At 40.4% G+C, this 19,066-nt stretch overlaps 1 protein-coding gene across 1 annotated transcript; it reads left to right on the plus strand.

The window, feature by feature from the left end:
- Positions 1 to 553: 553 nt before the first annotated feature.
- NPHP1 (nephronophthisis 1 (juvenile)) lies at positions 554 to 17,315 on the plus strand (the record flags this gene model as incomplete). The annotated part of the gene is made up of 18 exons (XM_010179514.1): positions 554 to 614; positions 1,049 to 1,185; positions 1,637 to 1,835; positions 2,162 to 2,263; positions 3,092 to 3,183; positions 3,640 to 3,682; positions 4,214 to 4,298; positions 4,918 to 5,012; positions 5,664 to 5,792; positions 6,947 to 7,021; positions 7,695 to 7,805; positions 8,500 to 8,582; positions 9,871 to 9,947; positions 10,838 to 10,934; positions 11,346 to 11,458; positions 13,778 to 13,851; positions 15,214 to 15,258; positions 17,037 to 17,315. Coding segments are annotated over 18 exons (1,897 nt in total), but the record flags the coding sequence as incomplete, so codon positions are not given.
- Positions 17,316 to 19,066: the final 1,751 nt, after the last annotated feature.

The raw sequence follows: 19,066 nt of genomic DNA on the forward strand, positions 1-19,066 counted from the left end.
AGCGGAAGGCCCTGTCGCAGAGGTGAGGCGCTGCCCGAGGAGTTCTTGCCCGCCGGGGATGTGGAGAAACCGGCTCTCAGCCTTCTCCACGACTCTTAACTTTAGTAGCGCTCAGTGGCAAGGAGTTGCGTGGCTTAACTCTGTGCTGTGGAAAGAATCATCTCCTGGTTGCTCTGAGCAAAGATTGACTCTGTTCCCTGTCACCTTTGCATCATAAGAAGGAGCAGACAGTTCCCTTCCCAGCCAACTCTCAATTTTTCTTGTACCTGTACAGATCTCTTCACTGCCCCTTCTCACTTGTCTCTTTTCCAGACAGGAGAAACACGGTCTCTGCTTCCGAGTCCTCAAGGTCTGAGGTAGTTTTAGGTGGGAACTTGCACATCACAGCTAAGCTGCCCTTTGGGCTTATGTTGGTGTTTGTCAAGCTGCATGGACACAGAGCTGGGTGAAGGTCTGAGTAAATTTACACGTCTCAGTAAGCTTGTGTGATCTGGGTCACCTATCTATCAGAATTTTAAGAAAATGCTATCAATCTGTCTTGCTTTCAATGTAGATGTACGCAGCTGAAGAAACTGGTGGATGAGAATATGAATGCTCTTCATGATTTGAAAAAAGTAAGTGTGTAGATAAAATTGTTAATGGTTTTCTCCAAAATGCATCACAGAGAGCGTTTAGAGAACACCAGCCTCCTTTGACTTTAGGTGCTTCAGGACAAGAGCAGTGCTTAGCACTGCACAACCACTGACTGGGATCTCTGAGATCCATTTTTGTTATTGAAAAACACATTTTTAATGCTTTATTGTGTTCAAGTTCTGCCCTTAATATCTTTATCAACCCAATACATTGTATTGGAAGCGGAGAATGTAGGTTTGAAAATCAACATGAAATTTCATCTTGGCAGAGTAAAAAGGCAAGAAAGATGTCACTAAACAGGGAATGACAGGAGCCCAGGAAGGTGAAAGCTTGTAAAACATGTGTGGAAAAATAACCTTATAGGGGAACTTTAACTTTGATTCTTTGAGCAATTTGTTGTGTTCTTATTTCTTAGGCTGATGAGCCGGCGCCTGTGGGGAATTATAATCAGAGGAAAGAAGAAGAAGAAAAGCTATTGCTAAAACTCTCTCAGCAGCTGCAGAAACTTGGTCTTGTCTTGGATCAGGATAACATGGCTATGAATTATGCAGCGTAAGTAGCTGAAACAAAAAAATACAATCTGCACTTTAATAGAATTGTACATGTACAGTTGGAAAGGACCCTGAAAAATTGTTAGCTTGTTCCCTTCATTATCTTGCCATACAGTTACAAAAGAAGTACTGAAGAGCCAGCTCTTATGGGGCTTGTTTTCATGATGCAGTTAAGAACAACTCACTTCAGTTTTCTGAAGGTGCTGGTCAATGGCTGAAATATTATGTGACTGTTGAGAGGAGAAGATGCAATATAGTCTGTACGGTTAGGGAGGGAAACACCATTGGGATTTTGGAATTTTTTCACATCAAGACAGAAAGTAAAACACAGGAATGAAAATTCTATGCCTGGATAACGTCCTTGCAGAGGAGCCTATATTGCAAGGCTTTACAGCAATTTCAAGCAGTTTTGTTAGAATAGTAATTTTTAAAGTTTTATTTATTTTGGGTAGGAATAAGGAACATCAGAAAGATCCTCAAACAAAAGATGAAAGTGGAGAAGAGGATGAGAATGACGATGAAAATACTGAGGAAGACAGTGAAGAAACAGATGATGAAGACGAGGATAAATTGTTGGATGATCCAGATGTTAAAGAATGTATTGCAGTTGGAAACTTTGATGCACAGCAGGAAGGAGATCTCACATTTACGGTACGTATGTCTCTGTAAAAGCTTTCTTACATTTTGGTACTGCACATCATGCTGTATTAAGCAACAACTATAATTAAATCCTGTGCTTCTGGGATTCAGCTGGTTCCTTGCAGGATTCAGGGAGAACTGGCTTTTCCCAGTGCACATTTGGCTCAGTGGAGCCCAGTGTCCTTCTGCCACCATCTGTATGGCAGGGTCTGTCCTGGTAGTCTGTGATCTCTGCTGTGGGAAAAATTAAGCTTTTGTGGTTTTATTTTAATTGTGCCTGGAGCTGTTTTGAAATACTTGGTTGTCTTTTGTCTCTGTCTCTCCTTCTGATCGCAAAGAAAGGTGAAGTCCTACTTATACATGACAAGAAGGCGGATGGCTGGTGGGTAGCCGAAAACTCAAAAGGGGAGAGAGGCCTTGTTCCTAGAACCTATCTTGCGGTTAGTGTGCTGCAACGTTCTGCTGTTCTAGTCTCACCTCTTTTGTTTCACAGATACTGATGATAATATCACTGCAGAAAATTGATCATAGTGTTTTCATGGGCACACACAGCAGTGTTTTGCCAGTTACTTGGGAATTACACCATGTTTGTATGTGTGTGTATGGAGACAGGTAGCAAAAGCGGTATTTTTGTGCCTTGTGAAGATGTGGCATGCAAGTGCAGAGAGGTTTCTTGAATATGAAAGTCATAATCTTTGTCACTAAAGGTCAGCTCTGAAGATTCCAAGGTGCTATGGACTCATTTGGGCTTTTCATATTTTATATGAAATGCGAGTCTATGTAAATGAGTATTTTGTAATTCAACACAGAAGAACCTTTTAAAAACTGACTTTTGTAACTTTTTTTTTCATTTTTGAGTGTGTTAGTTTATGTACTTGTGCACATATATATCCAGTGTACAGTTCTGGTGGACATTTAAATGTGGGTACACAGATTGGATCGAGTGATCAGATGGACAGAGCTTTTCACGATGTAACTAAAAAGCATGTTGAGTAGACAGCTTTTTACTTCATGATGCTGATGTATTTCTCATTTTAAAGAATCCGCTTTGCAAATGCCTTCTCTTGCTTACTTCTGGAATGTTCCAATCTCTCACTGTAACTGCAGAACTAAGGGCAATGTTCTGCAGCTACAGTGCTCTGGAGTGATATATCACAGACAGAAAATCTCTTCTAAACTATTAACATGTGCAGTGGTTGGAGACAGCATTTTTCAGAACAGAACTGTGAAGAAATCAAGCACTTTGCCATTTTGAATCTGAATGACAGGTCCATTATGAAGATGGTGAAAGCCAAGAGCAAAGTGAAGAACACATAGAAGTGGTGGATGAAACAGCAGATGGAACTGAAATTAAAAAAAGGTAAAGAGAGTGATATGAAAGCAAATAAATATAAAGGTATTCTTCCTTCTTCTCCTTAAATCTCCTCCTACAATGATTTCTTACAGTGAGAATACCTCACAAGGGTATTTGGTTCTTTGTGACTGCATTTTTCTTTTTGGTACAGCAGACACTTGCTTTTTTTTCCAGTTTACAGACACATGTTTTCTTGAGCAGGTTTGTTAGGGAGTTTTGCTTTGGTTTGTTTTCGGTTTTCCCTGTCATAAAATCAAAGAATGACTCGTGTATCAAGTTATGTTCCAGCTTGTGAGACAGTCTATCAGTTACTCTTGGTGGCTAGAAATGCGCCATTATTAGTATCTCACGTACGTATGGTAATTAAGCTGCTGGTATTTGAAGACAAAACTGTACTTAGTGTTTAGATTTTTGTCCACACAAGGATGATATCTTCTAGAAAATACATTCTTTTTCTTCCAGAACAGATTCTCACTGGAGTGCTGTAAGAAAAGCTATTGCAGAGGTAGGTGTATAGCAACTTCATCTACCATAACGTTCATTATTTTATAGACAAGGCTCATCTTTTACCAAACACTGTATCTTACAGTACAGACCAATGCTTTTAATTAACATCTCTATCTTGCTATTGTTTTGGTTTTTAATTTAGCAAGAAATGCTACAGAAATGTTCTCTAATGCTTTAGAAATAGGCTGCAGTCCAGCCTTTGTGTCTGCATGAAGATGCAAAAGGATGTCTTTTGTTGTTTTGCCACAGTAGTACTACTCCATTTCTCACAAGGGTGTGATTTTGTTCTGTAACTGGCTGCTCTACTGCTGCTTTGAAATGGAAGGGGGATTTAACAAAATGGGAGCCTGTCTGGGTTTATACAAGAAACAGAGTAAAGGTAGTTCATAGAGATGGGCCACACTAGCTTCAGATTGGAAGAGGTGACTAATGCCCCAGGTCTCTGATATTGGTTGTGTGAGAGTTGTAAATTAGGATAGAATTAGATGTTAAATAGCTGGAATCCTAATTTCTCTTTGTTTTTCAATAGAATGATACAGTAGAGGTATTAGCAACCATAGGAGCAGTTCCTGCAGGATTCCGCCCATCCACACTTTACCAGCTCCTAGAAGAAGGTAAGGTTTTCTCATAATAAGTGCAGTGCAAGACTTCCAAGTGTCTGTGGTGAGCTTCTTATCCTGGTTACTAGCCTATGGGACTAAAATCAGTATTGGTTAATTATAATTGGTTACCTGGACAGGCTATATTCGACCTGTTAAATAATGTATAGACTTTTTTTTTTCCTTTTTCAATTAAGTTTTGATTTATCTGTGTAAAATCCTGGCCACATGGAGGCAATGACAAATTTCCTAATGATTTCAAGGGTTTTCCTCTTTGGAAGATACTTCCTGTTGATGTTGCAGAAAATGATGATTTTTTTTTTTAATCTTCCCTTTTTCTCAGAGATCTTTTGGAGTCTCTTTATCAAGTATATTACATATCTCATATTTTCTTAGTCTTTTTGTTTAAAACCATTTCTAGTCAATAGCTCTTTCTGTTAATTACTGTGCTTCTGGAGTGAAATACTACAGAACACTTACAAATAGTAAAAGTAGAAGCTTCTCCATAGTTTTGTTTGGACCAATCAAATATTCAAATGCGCTTTAGCCACATTTGAATTTTGGGTGTCATTCATTTTGTGGCAATAAAGATCATAAACAATTTTAAGAATTTTTAAAATTACTCTTCTTGTAGATGATCAGTTTCGAGCAAGTTACTTTTTGCAGCCTGAACTTACTCCATCTCAGTTGGCTTTCAAAGATTTGGTGTGGAACGCTGAAAAAAATACTGTGAGTATTACTGGTAAGAAAGCTATGATGCTTTTGGTTTGAGAGAAATGGCAGCATCCGATGCGAATTGCTAGCAGTATTTCATATTGGTGGGTAAATATTGCTCTGAAACAGATGACAAATTTCAATGTCAATCCAGACTCTTTAGTTAGTAGATGTCACATCCTACTCTCTGATAGACAAAAAACTGGTACAAATTGTCAGGTTGAGTATCTTTTAAGCATCATATTTCATCTTAAGTTTGTGAGTTCCTTCCCTGTCTGAGGTGAAGCAGATCTGCATAAGTGCATAGTCTGAATTTTTAAACCATGAACTTCTGCTAGGGTCTGTGAGATCACCAGTTTCATTTGTCTTCTTTCATTTTGGCTAATTATTATGTTTTGATTTGCACCATTTTTAGAATATTTCTCTCTTCTCAAATTTTGATAGGACCCCTCTGTCACACTAAAATACTTGTAGCAATGTCCTTAGAAGAGAGCTAAAGTCTTATGAAGGATTTTTGCTGCTGCAGCTAATACTACACAAGCTTTGTGGTTAGACCAATCCAGTCTAGTGAACACAACACTTAGTCATCTCATCATAAACACAAACTGGTACCACATGCAGGAGGAGCCTGTAGATTTAATTGTTCTTCTGTTGTCTGTCTTTCAGATCCATCCTAGACCAACTCGAGTATCCCTGATTGTAACTTTATGTAGCTGTAAAATTATTCCTCTCCCGGGAGTCAGCATACAGGTTCTCAGTAGACATGTTCGATTTTGTCTATTTGATGGCAATCGGGTAAGTTGTTCAGCTATCAAAAAATATGAGGTGTGGATCTTTCACACTCTGGTTCCTTTAGTAGTCAACGCCTCCAGTTGTCTCACTCGGAGACAGAGACACAAACACAATCTGCCTCCCAAGCTACTTAACTTACTCTCCATTCAGTCTTGCCCGATACTCACCTGTGATCACACACTGACATATGTACACTCACTCTCTCACGTGCAATCACTGCAGATACGCAGGCCCCCTGTGGTCTGGTGAGTTGCTGGCACCTAGATGTACACGCACGCATTCAGAACAGAGAACCCATTCACCCAGCAAAATAGTTATAAATTGAGTTTAATGAGAAAACAGGACAGACTGCATTGATCAGATGCTGGGCACATCCAGGCATGCATACTTATTCCTCTATTTTCCCACCCTTGTTACTCCACAAAGCACTTTGATCCCTCCCTTTTTCTGCCTTTGGTTTCTCCCCTTGACATCCTGTAGTAAGTCATGTGCAGTCCCAGAATGCCCTTACCCTGCATGCCAGTGTCTCCTACCCCTAGGCAGCAACCCCTTTCAGTCTGTAAGTTGGCCCAGTGAGCTACTCATGTTGACTCAACGTGATGGGAGTCACACCCAGCCCCTGAGGCTGATGGCAGTTCTGGGAGGTGCTGGGGTGGCAGTTCCATTTCTTTGAGTCCATAATTTTGGTTCCCCCACCTTCCATTGTGCCATTATGCTCCTTCATGTTTGTGGAGATGAGCCTTTTCTGGGCTGAGCTCTCTCCTGTGATTGGCCTAGGAATAGCTGAGTCAGGGTGATATTCAGATTCCCCCACCTGCAATTGATCCTCTGCTCCTTTGTGTGTATGTGTAGAGCAGCTTTTTATAAAAGAACCTAACACTGACCATCTGGCAGTTTTCTTCCTGCTGCACCGAATGCTTTTGGGGGCAAAGGGACTATTACTGGTGTATATGGAGCAAGGATGGTTGGAAAGTGCTCTGTGGCTTCAGAGAAAGCTTCCTCTATGGTCTTTTAAACTGAAATCATAAAGTTGAAGAGCAAGAGTTGTTGTGTGCAGAGTGTTGGATTAATCTGGGATAATACTGCATTTTCTTAAAGCTGCATAGCTTTCTGGAAAAACTTGTCTTAGCTTTTTTTCACTGCTTCTAATATTTTAGGTGCTGAGTAACATTCATACAGTGAGAGCTACGTGGCAACCCAAAAATCCTCAAATGTGGACCTTTTCTCCAAGGGTAGGTATCTTGCTCAGGGAGTGACATAGCCAGTAACTATCTATCATATATTACTTCTGGTATTTGTGTTGAAATAAAATGCATTGCAACCAAAATGAGCATGCAGAAAACAAAAGACTTGCTGAAACTGAGGGAGGGGAAGTAGTGGGAGGGACTGCTGATCCAGCCAGTGGCACTGGTTAACTTTAAATCAGTATCAGGTACACGCTACATGGTGTTCGTGGAGAAGGGAAGAGAACAGCCACTTTGCACATGAGCTTTTGCTTTGATTTCATTAAAAAAAGAGAGCACATGCTTTGTCCCACATTTCAGGTGCTGTGTAGGGTCACGTTCACAGCAGTAATGTTGTTCTGTTTTACTCCAGTTGTTGCTGTGTTCTTGGAGGCAATTAAATGCCTTTTGACATCTAAAGTTCTTTAATAGCTTGTCATCACACACAAAAACAGTACCCTGGTAACATAGCTGTGTGTCGTGGCAAGATAAAGAATAAGAGGAGCAAGATTTCAACTGAAATTGATTCTCTACTCATGACTTTCTTTTATATGCAATGGGATTGGGTCTGAGATCTTATGTGAATGGGTGATGTGTTCAATGGCCTTTAAAAAACAGAGTGTATTTTTAAATAGGTACATTCATTTTTCTTTTTTTTTTTCCCCACTTGTCTCTGTATTAGGTAACGGGCATTTTACCCTGCTTGCTTGATGGTGACTGTTTTGTCAGGTCCAGCTCTCTGTCTTCAGACATTGGTCTATTATTTGAAATTGGCATCACTTATATGCGCAATGTAAGTCCTGGTGATGAGCAGCATGTTGGTAAGTGGTGGTTCAGCGGGACCTAGTGAGGTATAATGGCCCTCCGCATGCTAATTGGAGTGGTCAAGATTATGCATAGTTGTCTGCTTCTGTTTACAGAGTAAGTTTAAATGAAAGCTGAAGTGTTTACAAATTCCCACCTGTTATTAGTGCTTTGGGAGCCCAGAGATGGATGGGGTAGCAAACAGGATCAGCTCCCTTTCCCAGGCACTGTACTATGAATTAAGCCTTCCCATGGACAGGGTCACTGGTGTGAAAACTGTTGACTCTGGAATCAGATGGGTGAATCCTTTGGGTAATTTTTTTTCACTCCTTTCTGTCCTGCATCCCTTAGAGCATCAGTGCAGGTTTGGGTGTTTTTACCGTTGTATCTGTGCATTTCTTCTTTTCAAGAGCTTGGTATACTTAGGTGTGTATTCTTGGCTTAATAAATACTTGTCTCTTAGATATATTCATGGGTGATAAACTTCAGCATAACTGTGTGTGCTGTTTGGTAAAACACCTTCAAACACCTGCAAATGAGACACAGTCAGTGTTTGCTTACCACAAATCTGAGGCTTTTACCATTTTACCATTTTTATGTGATTATTCTAAATAATTGGTTGTGGTTCAGTTAGCCATTCTGATTTAGCTGCTTAAGTTATTTATGTTTTTCTCTTTTTCTAGTCAACAGGTGAAAGAGGAGAGCTAAGCTGTGGCTGGGCATTTCTGAAGCTTTTTACTTCTAATGGAATGCCTGTTCCTTCCAAGTAAGCTTAGAATGTTTTCTTTCTCACTCTCTCTGTGCTTATATATCTATGTATATGCATCTGTTTTAGGCTAAAGTTCATATTTCATACTTACACACTGATAGAGGCAGCTGTAACCCAGATCAATGTGCAGGTAGTACTGGGTCTTTCAGTGAGCATGCTGGTTCTGCTTCCACACCCAGTTCTACTAAGTTTGTGTGGGAAAAGTACTCCCTGGACCCAACACTCAGGTCTGAAATGTTGCAAGTGAATGTGTGTTTAAAAATATTCTTCAGTGGAATTTTAAAGCTATGGGAATGTCTGAGTTAAGAGCAAGTTATTTAGAGTTCTGCTTATATAAAATAGAATCATTACCTAAATTGAAGGTGACAATGTCATTTTTGATTCTGTCTCATCTTTATGTGCACTTTGCTGTATATCCCTTTCTAATTTTAAAATTAGGAGATTGGTTTCTAAGGCTTGGAAGCAGCTAAGAGTTGTTGTGAATGAATCTCTTACTGTTCACTTGGAGAGTGTGAATATGGTTATATTTTGCAGCTGATTTATGATTAGTTCATGGGTCCAACAACCTTAAAGAATAATAAAATGTACATGTTTCTATTTTATTAAACATAGGAAAGCTTTCTGTTAATTTCCAGAAATTATTCACTGTAGAGCGGACTTGCAATAGTTGATTTTTACCAAATACATATAGATATATATGCATATTCTGAATGTATTTGGATTACAGGGCAAAAAAAGAACCCTACAGGAAACTTCTACTGCTCTGTAAGCCTCTAACTCCCTTCTAAATCTGATCTGTAACATTGTTTTTCTGTTCCATTAAGTTAAAGATGGTACACAGAGAGTGAAACTGCATGCTTGTTTCAAAAGTGGCTTACTCTTGACAGAACTGGAACTATATTATTCTTCAACATTTTAAATTAATTTAATCTTCCATATCTAAGTATCTCTGATATTTAAGCCATGACTCCTCAAAAACATTTTAGCGAAACAATTGCTGAATTTCATATAAGAAAAATATTGGAGTCATGTGGAAGAGAATCAGTGTTGCTAATCTCTTTAAAAATAATAAACTAGTTTCCTCATATAAGTTTCAAATTTATCATTTGAATTTTGGTTACTTAATAGTTAGGTGTAAATAATTTCATCTAAAATACTACTTATAACCTCAGGCACCGTGTCTGGTTTTTATTTGAGATAGCAGGTTTCTTCCTTTCTCAGAAAGCGGTTGTGCTGTTCTCACATATCCTTGCATCTTTTTAACTATGCTGCTCTTCTTTCACAGGATGTATGAGCTGCTATTAAACGGTGGTACTCCCTATGAGAGAGGCGTTGAGGTTGACCCATCACTATCAAGAAGAGGTGTGGCTTCTCCTAAACATTATAGAAATGAAACGATACCACAAATGCTATAGCTACTTTACAACATGCAGTGCTCAGCCAGGGCTCTCATTAGCATGCTGTCACCACAGCCTGGTTTTGTTTTGTGTGTTCTCATTTTGCATAAGAGACAGTTGATTGTTAGGGCCAGCGAGATTCAGAACTATCTGGCAGCTCTAATGTTTCTGTAATTTCTAGTGTTTGCAGTTTGAAGAGTATTTCTCATCCATGTATTAATTTTTTTCTCTAACTGCACTTAACACTTGATGGCTATGGGGTGATGGTGCAAGGCTCAGCAATAACACTGGTCTAAAGAGTTCCCAAGGCAGACTGTTCAAGTCCTATATCGTTAATCCAATATAATCTGTGCATAAGTTCCAGATGTGCATAAATATGCTACAGACCATCTCTACTGGTTCTTCCCCGTGGGGCTGAATAAAGCTTCACCAAGAGTTGGATCACACAATAGACTTCTTGCGCTTTAAATAAGGGTGGCCATGGCTTTTCTCTGGAAGCTGCAATAACTTTAATTTGCCAGAGACATATGCTGCAGGCTACAGAAGGCCTTCACCTTTTGGGTTTGGACACTTCCTCCACATGACTCTGTGCATATTATGAATCCACCATCCTAGAGAGAGGTAATAGTTTATATTAGACCAAATGTTGATATAGGTGATATATTTATAAATAAATATAAATAGGTGATTTATTTTCAGATGTTCAATTCCTCCTGGTTTTCAGACCATACTTAAACCATTACAGTTTTAACAAAACATCTCTTGCCACATTTTAAATGTCCATTCTTGTAATATAATTCTTAGTGTTCTTTCAAAATGACAAGATTTCACGTTGGATATTTATTTCTTAAGCAGGCGGTGGTGTTTTTCATCAGTTTATAACACTCAGAAAACAGCCGGTGCTTGTAGTGAAACTGAGGTCATTAAGTGTGCAGTCAAAAGACATCCTGAAGTAAGTATTAGTGTGTGCTGCCATAAAATGAAAAAGTATTTCAGGTAGCCTAGAATGGTTCCAGAGGTCTAAAATGTTCTCCTTCTCTGAAACACTGGTTATGGAAAAATCTGAGGGGTGGTATCACCTGCATGTTGTACATGATCTCTGTTTGACACCTCGAGCTATTTTGTTAAAACCCACTAAAAGTCTTTAAGTTTAGGTAATACTGAAAACTACAACAGCAGGAGTCCGGCTGTTACCGCTGTATCAATGTGCACCTTCAAAAGTTGTGACAGTCAGGGAAATACCAATATGAGCCAATAATCATCTCCATGAAGTTGTCATTACTCTCAAGCTTTGGTGAACAATGCTTTGTAGGAGCGGTTTTGAATAAAAATCTCAACTGTATATTTTTTATTTTCCCAATAGTTTGCTACCAGAAACATTAATTGGCAGTATGTGCTACATCCATCTCTTGATATTTTATCGACAAATACTTGGTGATGCACTCCTGAAAAACAGAATAAACATGCAAAGCACAGGTAAGAATTGCTGTTGTGGAGAAGATCTCAGTAATGGAGAGTGTGTGGGAGAAAGATCAGGTTCTTAGCGAGAATGACTCTCTCTCAAGTCTCCCATTTGTAAAAGCAAGCAGGGGTCTGCAGGAACAACTGACTGATACAGGGTACTTGTAGAATTTTGTTCCCCGATATTGCTGGCACTGACCGACCATCTCACAAGGTTAGGAAGTCACGCTTCCTTTCATTTTAACTTTCAGTCTGCAGGTGTTGTGGGGAAAAATAGAAAACTGTTGTCCCTGATGATAAAAGAGAACAGCCTTTTGCTGTGACAATACCACCACTCAGTGTGTCTGCATTTCAAATTAGTAATATTTCATCTCACAGCTAACCTTGTTACCCTGTTTGACATCAGTTCACATCGCAGAATGCAAAAACCACAGGAATAGTTTTGTTTTCTGTGAAGTATGAATGAAGTGCTTTCAGTGAAATTCTTATTAAAAAAAAAGCCTCTGTGGATACATAAAGGGTTATTTCTAAATAAAAATAAATAAATAAATACCTAATAAAGGTAAAGGATTATTTGGAAGGGAAATGTTTCCTTTTCACCACTCATGCAGTGAGAGATTAGACATGCATACAGGTTTACTCATTCATTTCTAGTGTATGCATATTCTCATGAGTTACAGAAGAGATTAGGCAGATGTTTTTGACATTGAGTCTAAGTCATCCTCTTTTTTTTTTTTTTAATTATTATTTCCTTACTGGCTAATGCAGCATGGAGAGACAGAAGCGGAGAGTTCTGGTTTTAGAACTCAGTACCTTGCTCTGATTTTTGCAACTCTGTATCTTATTCTTTCCACATCTTTTCTTCAACAGAACTTTAACAGTTTATCATCTTCTCCACTTTAAAAGCAATTTGAAATATGGAAAAAACACATTTCTTAACTGTACTACAAGAGAATTTATATTGGGATTGCAAAGTTATTTTCTTGTGTTTTCTCTCATCTCTTCTCCAGACTGAATTACGTATCATCTGTTTCTATAGCAAATACATTTGCTTGTGCAGTTACTAACATTTTTAACTCACAATCTTTAGCCATACTTGGGCATCTGAATTACAGGTTCATCCTTCAAAGGTGCTCAGAGCTTAACTCCTCCTGATTTTCTTGAATGTTAATACACATTCTGAGTATACTGATTTCAGTATCTGAAAGTCAGACAACTTAATAAATTAATGCTTATTTAATCAACTTATCACAGAGAAATTGAAAGTCCTTAGTTTTCAAAGGCCAGTTGAGAACTGCCCTACTTACTGGATTTTATATTTATAACGTAGGACAAAGATCAGGCCGATGACCTCTCCTGGAGTTAAAGTGCATCCATTTAAATTCAGACTTCATTTGAAATGGTTTAAAGGCTTTACCCCAGCATTTCAGTTGTTCTGCTAGCCACTTTCTACTTTTTCTGGTGTAACAAAAGAAGAAATAGGCAACTTAATGTATATTTCACAATAATTAATTATTAGTAAATGGTTAGTGTTTACTAAACTTTCCATGAACTTCAACATGAAGAAACAATGGCTTACAAGAAATATTTAAAATCATGAGAGAAAGAAAACCCTTCAATCAAAATTCTTCTGTATGTCACTTGTAGCACCTCTTGTAATCTTATCCACAATCTCATTAACTAAAATAACAGAACCACTGCACCACTGGGGTTCAAGATTTGCTGTGCTTCGTAACAGAGAGCTTTGATTCCTGCCAGTCCCGGGGAGGCAGCTCTGCCCTGCCTGACTTTGATACAGTGGCCTGTTCAGCTCAAACAGGAGACCCAGCTATGACCCGGCAGCTAACCTGAAAGGCCCCATTTGGTAAATTTACTATGCCACTTGCTACCCGCTTATCTTAAAATCGCACACAGCACAAACCAGATTAAGTTAGAATGAAAGTGTGTTTATTCATAACATCCAAATCAAGCAACACAATTTCAGATGTTTATAAAAAATACAGGTGCAGAGATGAGGAAAAACACCTCAATCTACCCTTAGGTTGTATCAGTAAGTTCTCTTGCTTGCTGGCTTCTAATAAAGCAGCAAGCATTTTTGGTGTGTCTCTCCTCTCTCAGGTTAACTGTATCTCAGCCACTGAGAGTTCGCTACAGTCAGAGAATGCACTTATTAGCTTGTCTACCTTCCCTGTTGCTCTGGAGTACTGTTACAGTTAATTTTCCATTTTAAATATTCTGAAGGGAGGAGAATGTGCTGAATACTGTGATCTGCTGATACCTTGAAAACCATCCTGTTTCTTTCTTAGCCTTGACCATATTTGGTTTTTGTTTCAGATTTAATCTGTAATCCTATTTTAGCAACTTTCTCTCAACTCATGGATCAACCAGACCTGATGGATGCACTTCGGGTATGTTATCTATGTAGCATTCAGTTCCATCTGATGTATCAGGATTTCCAGGTAGTTTGCAAAATTTCAGCTTTTTTAGTCCTGGAAAAATGGAAAAGTCAAACAGCAGAAAAGTTATAATAATTTCAATTATGTGCAGATCTCTTGTGTCTTAGTGCCTTCAAAACTGCAAGAGAGCGCTTGAGTACATGCAGAAGGGATGTAAAGATATAAATGAGCTAATTTGAGCACTGCCAGCCACGTAGCCACAGCAAGAGTGCTGAGGTGTATTAGCTGTCTGAGTGTTTGGCTTCTAGGACAGTGCTGCTTTCTGCTTTCCTGACAGGTAGGAGCTGACTTAGCTTCTGACTGGCAGGACAGTGCTCACATTTACGCAGTAGTCCATCACAGGTGTCCTAGTGCCAGACAACAATAGCCGAGTTATTTCTGCCTGAAGGACACTGCTGTTAGAAGCTGTCAGCTTTTGAGGTTAGTCTGCATTTCTCCATGCTTGTAAGGGAGGAAAAAAAATCAACCTGGGTTGTGACTTTTCTGAGAAGTAGATGGATCTACTCTGCCCTGGTGAGACCACATTTGGAATATTGTGTCCAGTTCTGGGCCCCTCAGTTCAAGAAGGACAGGGAATTGCTTGAAAGAGTCCAGCGCAGGGCCACAAAGATGACTGAGGGAGTGGAGCATCTCCCTTATGAGGAGCGGCTGAGGGAGCTGGGTCTCTTTAGCTTGGAGAAGAGGAGACTGAGGGGTGACCTCATTCATGTTTATAAATTTGTAAAGGGCGAGTGTCAGGAGGAAGGAGCCAGGCTCTTCTCAGTGACAGCCAATGACAGGACAAGGGGCAATGGGTGCAAGCTGGAGCATAGGAGGTTCAATCTGAACATGAGGAAAAACCTTTTTACTATGAGGGTGACAGAGCACTGGACCAGGCTGGCCAGAGAGGTTGTGGAGTCTCCTTCTCTGGAGACATTCAAAACCCGCCTGGACGCGCTCCTGTGTGACCTAGTCTAGGTGATCCTGCTCTGGCAGGGGGGTTGCACTGGATGATCTTTCAAGGTCCCTTCCAACTCCTAATATTCTGTGATTCTGTGGATCCCCTTGATTTCATTTATATGGCTCAGATTGTTTCAAATCTCCAAATCCTGTGAAATCTCCAAATCCAATCCATCTGTAAATTTTGGTGGAATGGCTGTTTGCTTAAATCAACTAAACTGGCACAATGGAATAATGGGGAGTGTGATGAAAGTGTGACAGCAACAGGAACTTAAACTACTGGGGGACTGCAGCGAGAGAGACTTTTGCAGCTAAAATGGAATTGCTTTAGATCTCCACAATCTCAGTCTGATTTTACACTTAATTTCATTTTAGAGTGCTTGGGCAGACAGAGAAAGAACATTGAAGAGATCTGAGAAGGTAATAAATTACAGGTTTCTCTTTGACATATATTCAATCTAATTCAAACTAGAAGCTTTCTGTCAGTGTTATTGCTAGTTAACTTTTCCTCTCACCGTACATTTATTTAGAAAATGTAGATACACTAAATGCAGTTCTTAACATTTTTTATCCATATTTATAACAGTGAACTTAGTAGGAGGAGGAATATGAAATTGAAACTTTTTGTCTGAGTGTTTGTATATGGTTGTTAGCGGGGAAGCTATTGGAGGTTCATACCCAAAGTGTGGCTCCCTTTCATGATGTGCTTCCAGTACTTGACTGGTCAAAGGTTTCCACTGGTAAAAAATGGGGCTGTGTATGTCCACAAAATAATCTTTCCTTCTCTAGCCTCTGATTTCCAGTCCTCCCACAGTCTGCCTGGAAAAAAGGCCCCCAAATTCTGCAAATCTCCCTGCCTCAGACAGTTGTAATCTCCCGTTTTGGTGTGTAGACAACTGAATTGGCCATGTCACCAGGCTTACCTGTACCTCATCCTACCTCCTGTCCTCTGGACAAAGAGAAGCTGTAGATAACCGAATGAGAAAGGCATTGGCTCTTGATCCAAGACATTTCACTTCTGAGGAGCAGCAGAAGGGCATTTCATTCATTGTGCATGCAACTGAAGATCTCCCCATTTATGCAAACAAAACAAAATGCTGCTGAGTCAGAATCACTTTTTCAAGGCCATTCATCCAAAATGGAAGCTGATCTGCTTAAAGAATTAGTAACTCCTCGGCATCCCAGAACCATCCAGTTTTACCTGATTTGTTATGTGCCACTCCTATGGCAGGATTGCTGCCTGGCGAATTCTTACTCCTTCTTGCATGGTTATATGACGCTTAGCTGCTAAATCTGCTGAGATGTGAACTGTTCAATACCAGTCACAGCACTCACGTTTCTGGAATATTTCTGGAAGAATCCTGTTGGTCAGTGAGTTTTTCAGGAAGCAGTGCTCTGTGTGTGTCCTTGCACAAAGTGGGTTTTTCTAGTGTGCATGTGGAAAATGAGGCACACAAATCTTGTCTAGTTAAAGCAGTCGTGATCTTTCAGTGTTAGATAACTGGCCAGGACCATGCTTAGTCTCTGGGGTTTGCAGACTGGTCTTTATAGGGGAGGGCATAATTCTCGACACACACAGAACGTGCTGTCAAATAACAGTGCTTACAGTGTGGCCTTACCTCCCACTAGGAACCATGAGCTGCCAGGAGCATGGGATTGTTGCAACTCTCTGCCTAGGGCAACAGAGAAATGAGTGGAGTTTGGGCTTCCAGGGCAGGGAGGATGCAGCATCTCCCCTCTCCCCGTGGCCATGGCAAACAGTCTCGGTCTGTGTGTGCAGAGGCTGTGGGGAACAGATGTCACATGCTGGTGTTCTTAGGAAAAAATATAAATATCTCATGAGCAAAGGGCTCTCGGTGACCACTGTACAGATGGCTGTTTTTTGGTAGCACTCGCAGGGTTTGGCTGTGAACCGCTGCTCTTCATTGTTTGGAAAAGTAGGTGAGTTGGAGAGCAGATTTGTTGATCTATAGTTTATATAGTGTAGTTCTTGGTGGTGAGTTTGAGGCTCATCTGAGTTAACTGGTGTTTGTTTAGGAAGGTAAAATCTGTTATCCTGGAAACTGGGGATTAGTTGAATGTTTTCTTGTTTGGGTTTTTGGGTTGGTTTTTTTTTTCCTGTGTACAATACTTCTGGAGAAATGCTTGGCAACACCGTGTATTTGCACTGAAGTATTTTAAAATACTCTTCTCTGCAGAGAGATGGAGAATTTCTGAAGTCTCTGTTTGTCCTGGTGTACCATGACTTCATCTTCCCTCTCCTCCACTCCACTCTCCTCCCTGACTACAAGTGGGCTGATGAAGAGTCTGAAGCATCTCGCTGGAAGGTTATTGCTGACTTTTTGAAAAAAAGCCGAGAGAATGATGGTGCACTTCAGTACCTGCTGTCGTCAGAAAACACTCACACAGCCTTTGATACCTCAGAGCTGGCTTATGATTTCTTAGGAGAAGCAAGGAAAAACAATCCTGAAGTATGAATGGATTACAGAAGAACAAGTCAGGCTACAGAAGAATGGAGTAACAATATAAATAAATACCAAAGAGAAACTGTGTACTATCTGAATGGTAATGAATATTTTAATACACATTTAACACTTTGAGACTAAAACTATTTTATCAGTTTGACTGATGGAAATTATATTGTCAATTCTTGACTCAGCAATGTTAGACAAGTCTATGGTTGATATTACTACATGTACCTGTTGTAGCCACGTCGAGTGTTGTATTTTGCCTAAGCTGAGCAAATACTGAGGCAGCATTTTTCTCCTCTCATGCAGCTTCCAATTAATTTCCGGTTTTGTTTTAATCAAGGTGAACAAAAGACTCTTTGTCACAGTACCCCAGCAGACTGGTAACAGGCAAGGAAAACAGCAATGATCTTTAAGAATGCTGCTAAGCAAGGTTAGCCAGGTTAAGGGAAAAAAATATTTCTTGTCCAATCAGTGGACAGCAGGTTGCTCTGTATTTAGACCGTTTTACTGTTTTTCTTTCCCACTCAGGAAAAGGTTGGGTTATTCATAGGAATGCGATTGACGCACCTCATACAAATAAAAACTGTTGAGAGTTCAGTGCATGCTGTGTTTCCCCTGTGCATGGCCATGCTGTACAGTAGCTCCCTCTGTGCTGACTTTGTAGGGCAGGCTCATGAGCTGCAGGGGATTCCTCTGGTGGAGCAGGATGTTAAAGGCTTCTTTCCCTCAGTGGTTTGTAACTACAGACCGTATGTGCCTGGGAAGCTGTTAATCCAATTTCTCTGTTGTGCTGGAGTGGCTGGATGCTTTCTCCATGGTGATGGGCACCTTGCTGCTGTGTCTGACGAGGTAGGCGGGCACCAAGTCAGATGTGGATTTAAGTCCGAGCCCGATACTAGTTCTGCCTGGTGTGAAATGTCTTAAAACAAGATCTTCCAAAGACCACAGTACACTGCATGGAGCCTGAAGCCTGCTCCCACTGACAGCATTTGTAAACTGGAGCCTCCAGAAATGCCCAAAAATATTTCCCTGCACTGTAGGAGGGGCTCGGGTAATGAGAAGCATCACGGATTTGATCTTTGCTTTGTATTGTGCAAGAGCTTAGCAGAGAAGCCAAATTCCTAGGGCATCACTTGGCTCTGCTAACAGAGATATATGGTATCTTACTAGGATATTGTCCTCCTCCTGCTGCAGAGTTGCCCGAGTTAGAGAGGACAAAATTGCTCTGCTAGGCACAAGGCAGAGATGCCACCTTCAGCCCTGAATCTGACCAGTTATTGGTGACTTACAGGGTGAGGCAGAGTCCTCTGGAAAAAACAGCATGTGCTTGTTGAAACCAAAGCACATCTGCCAGGGGTAGAACTCAATGCTGTCCCTGTAGCTATCCTTCAGACCTTTCTGGGCACTTAGGAGCACATGGGCAAACCCTCCCATCTTTCGCCAGTGAGTTGAGTTGCCTGTAAAAAAAATGTTTGGCTGCAAGTTTTCAGAGGCTGGACGTGCCCGATGGGTGTGGGGAAGTCTGACATGAACACGGAGCACAATCCTGAACAGAAAGCGGAGGAGGCAACAACGGTGGAAGCGAAAATACTGAGCTTGAAAGCGTGCCAAGAACAAATACTTATGGCAGGAAACAATTCTGCCCCTATGTGGTGTAGAATTTTTTTTGCTTTCCCCTCCCATTAAAGCCGGGGTCCTGTCGCTCTCCTGTCCCAGAGTTAGCAGCAGGGTGTGTGAAGCCAGCCGCAATAACCGGA

This window comes from Mesitornis unicolor, unplaced genomic scaffold, assembly GCF_000695765.1.
Source record: "Mesitornis unicolor isolate BGI_N332 unplaced genomic scaffold, ASM69576v1 scaffold12132, whole genome shotgun sequence".
In the NCBI taxonomy this organism is placed as follows: Eukaryota; Metazoa; Chordata; class Aves; order Mesitornithiformes; family Mesitornithidae; genus Mesitornis; species Mesitornis unicolor.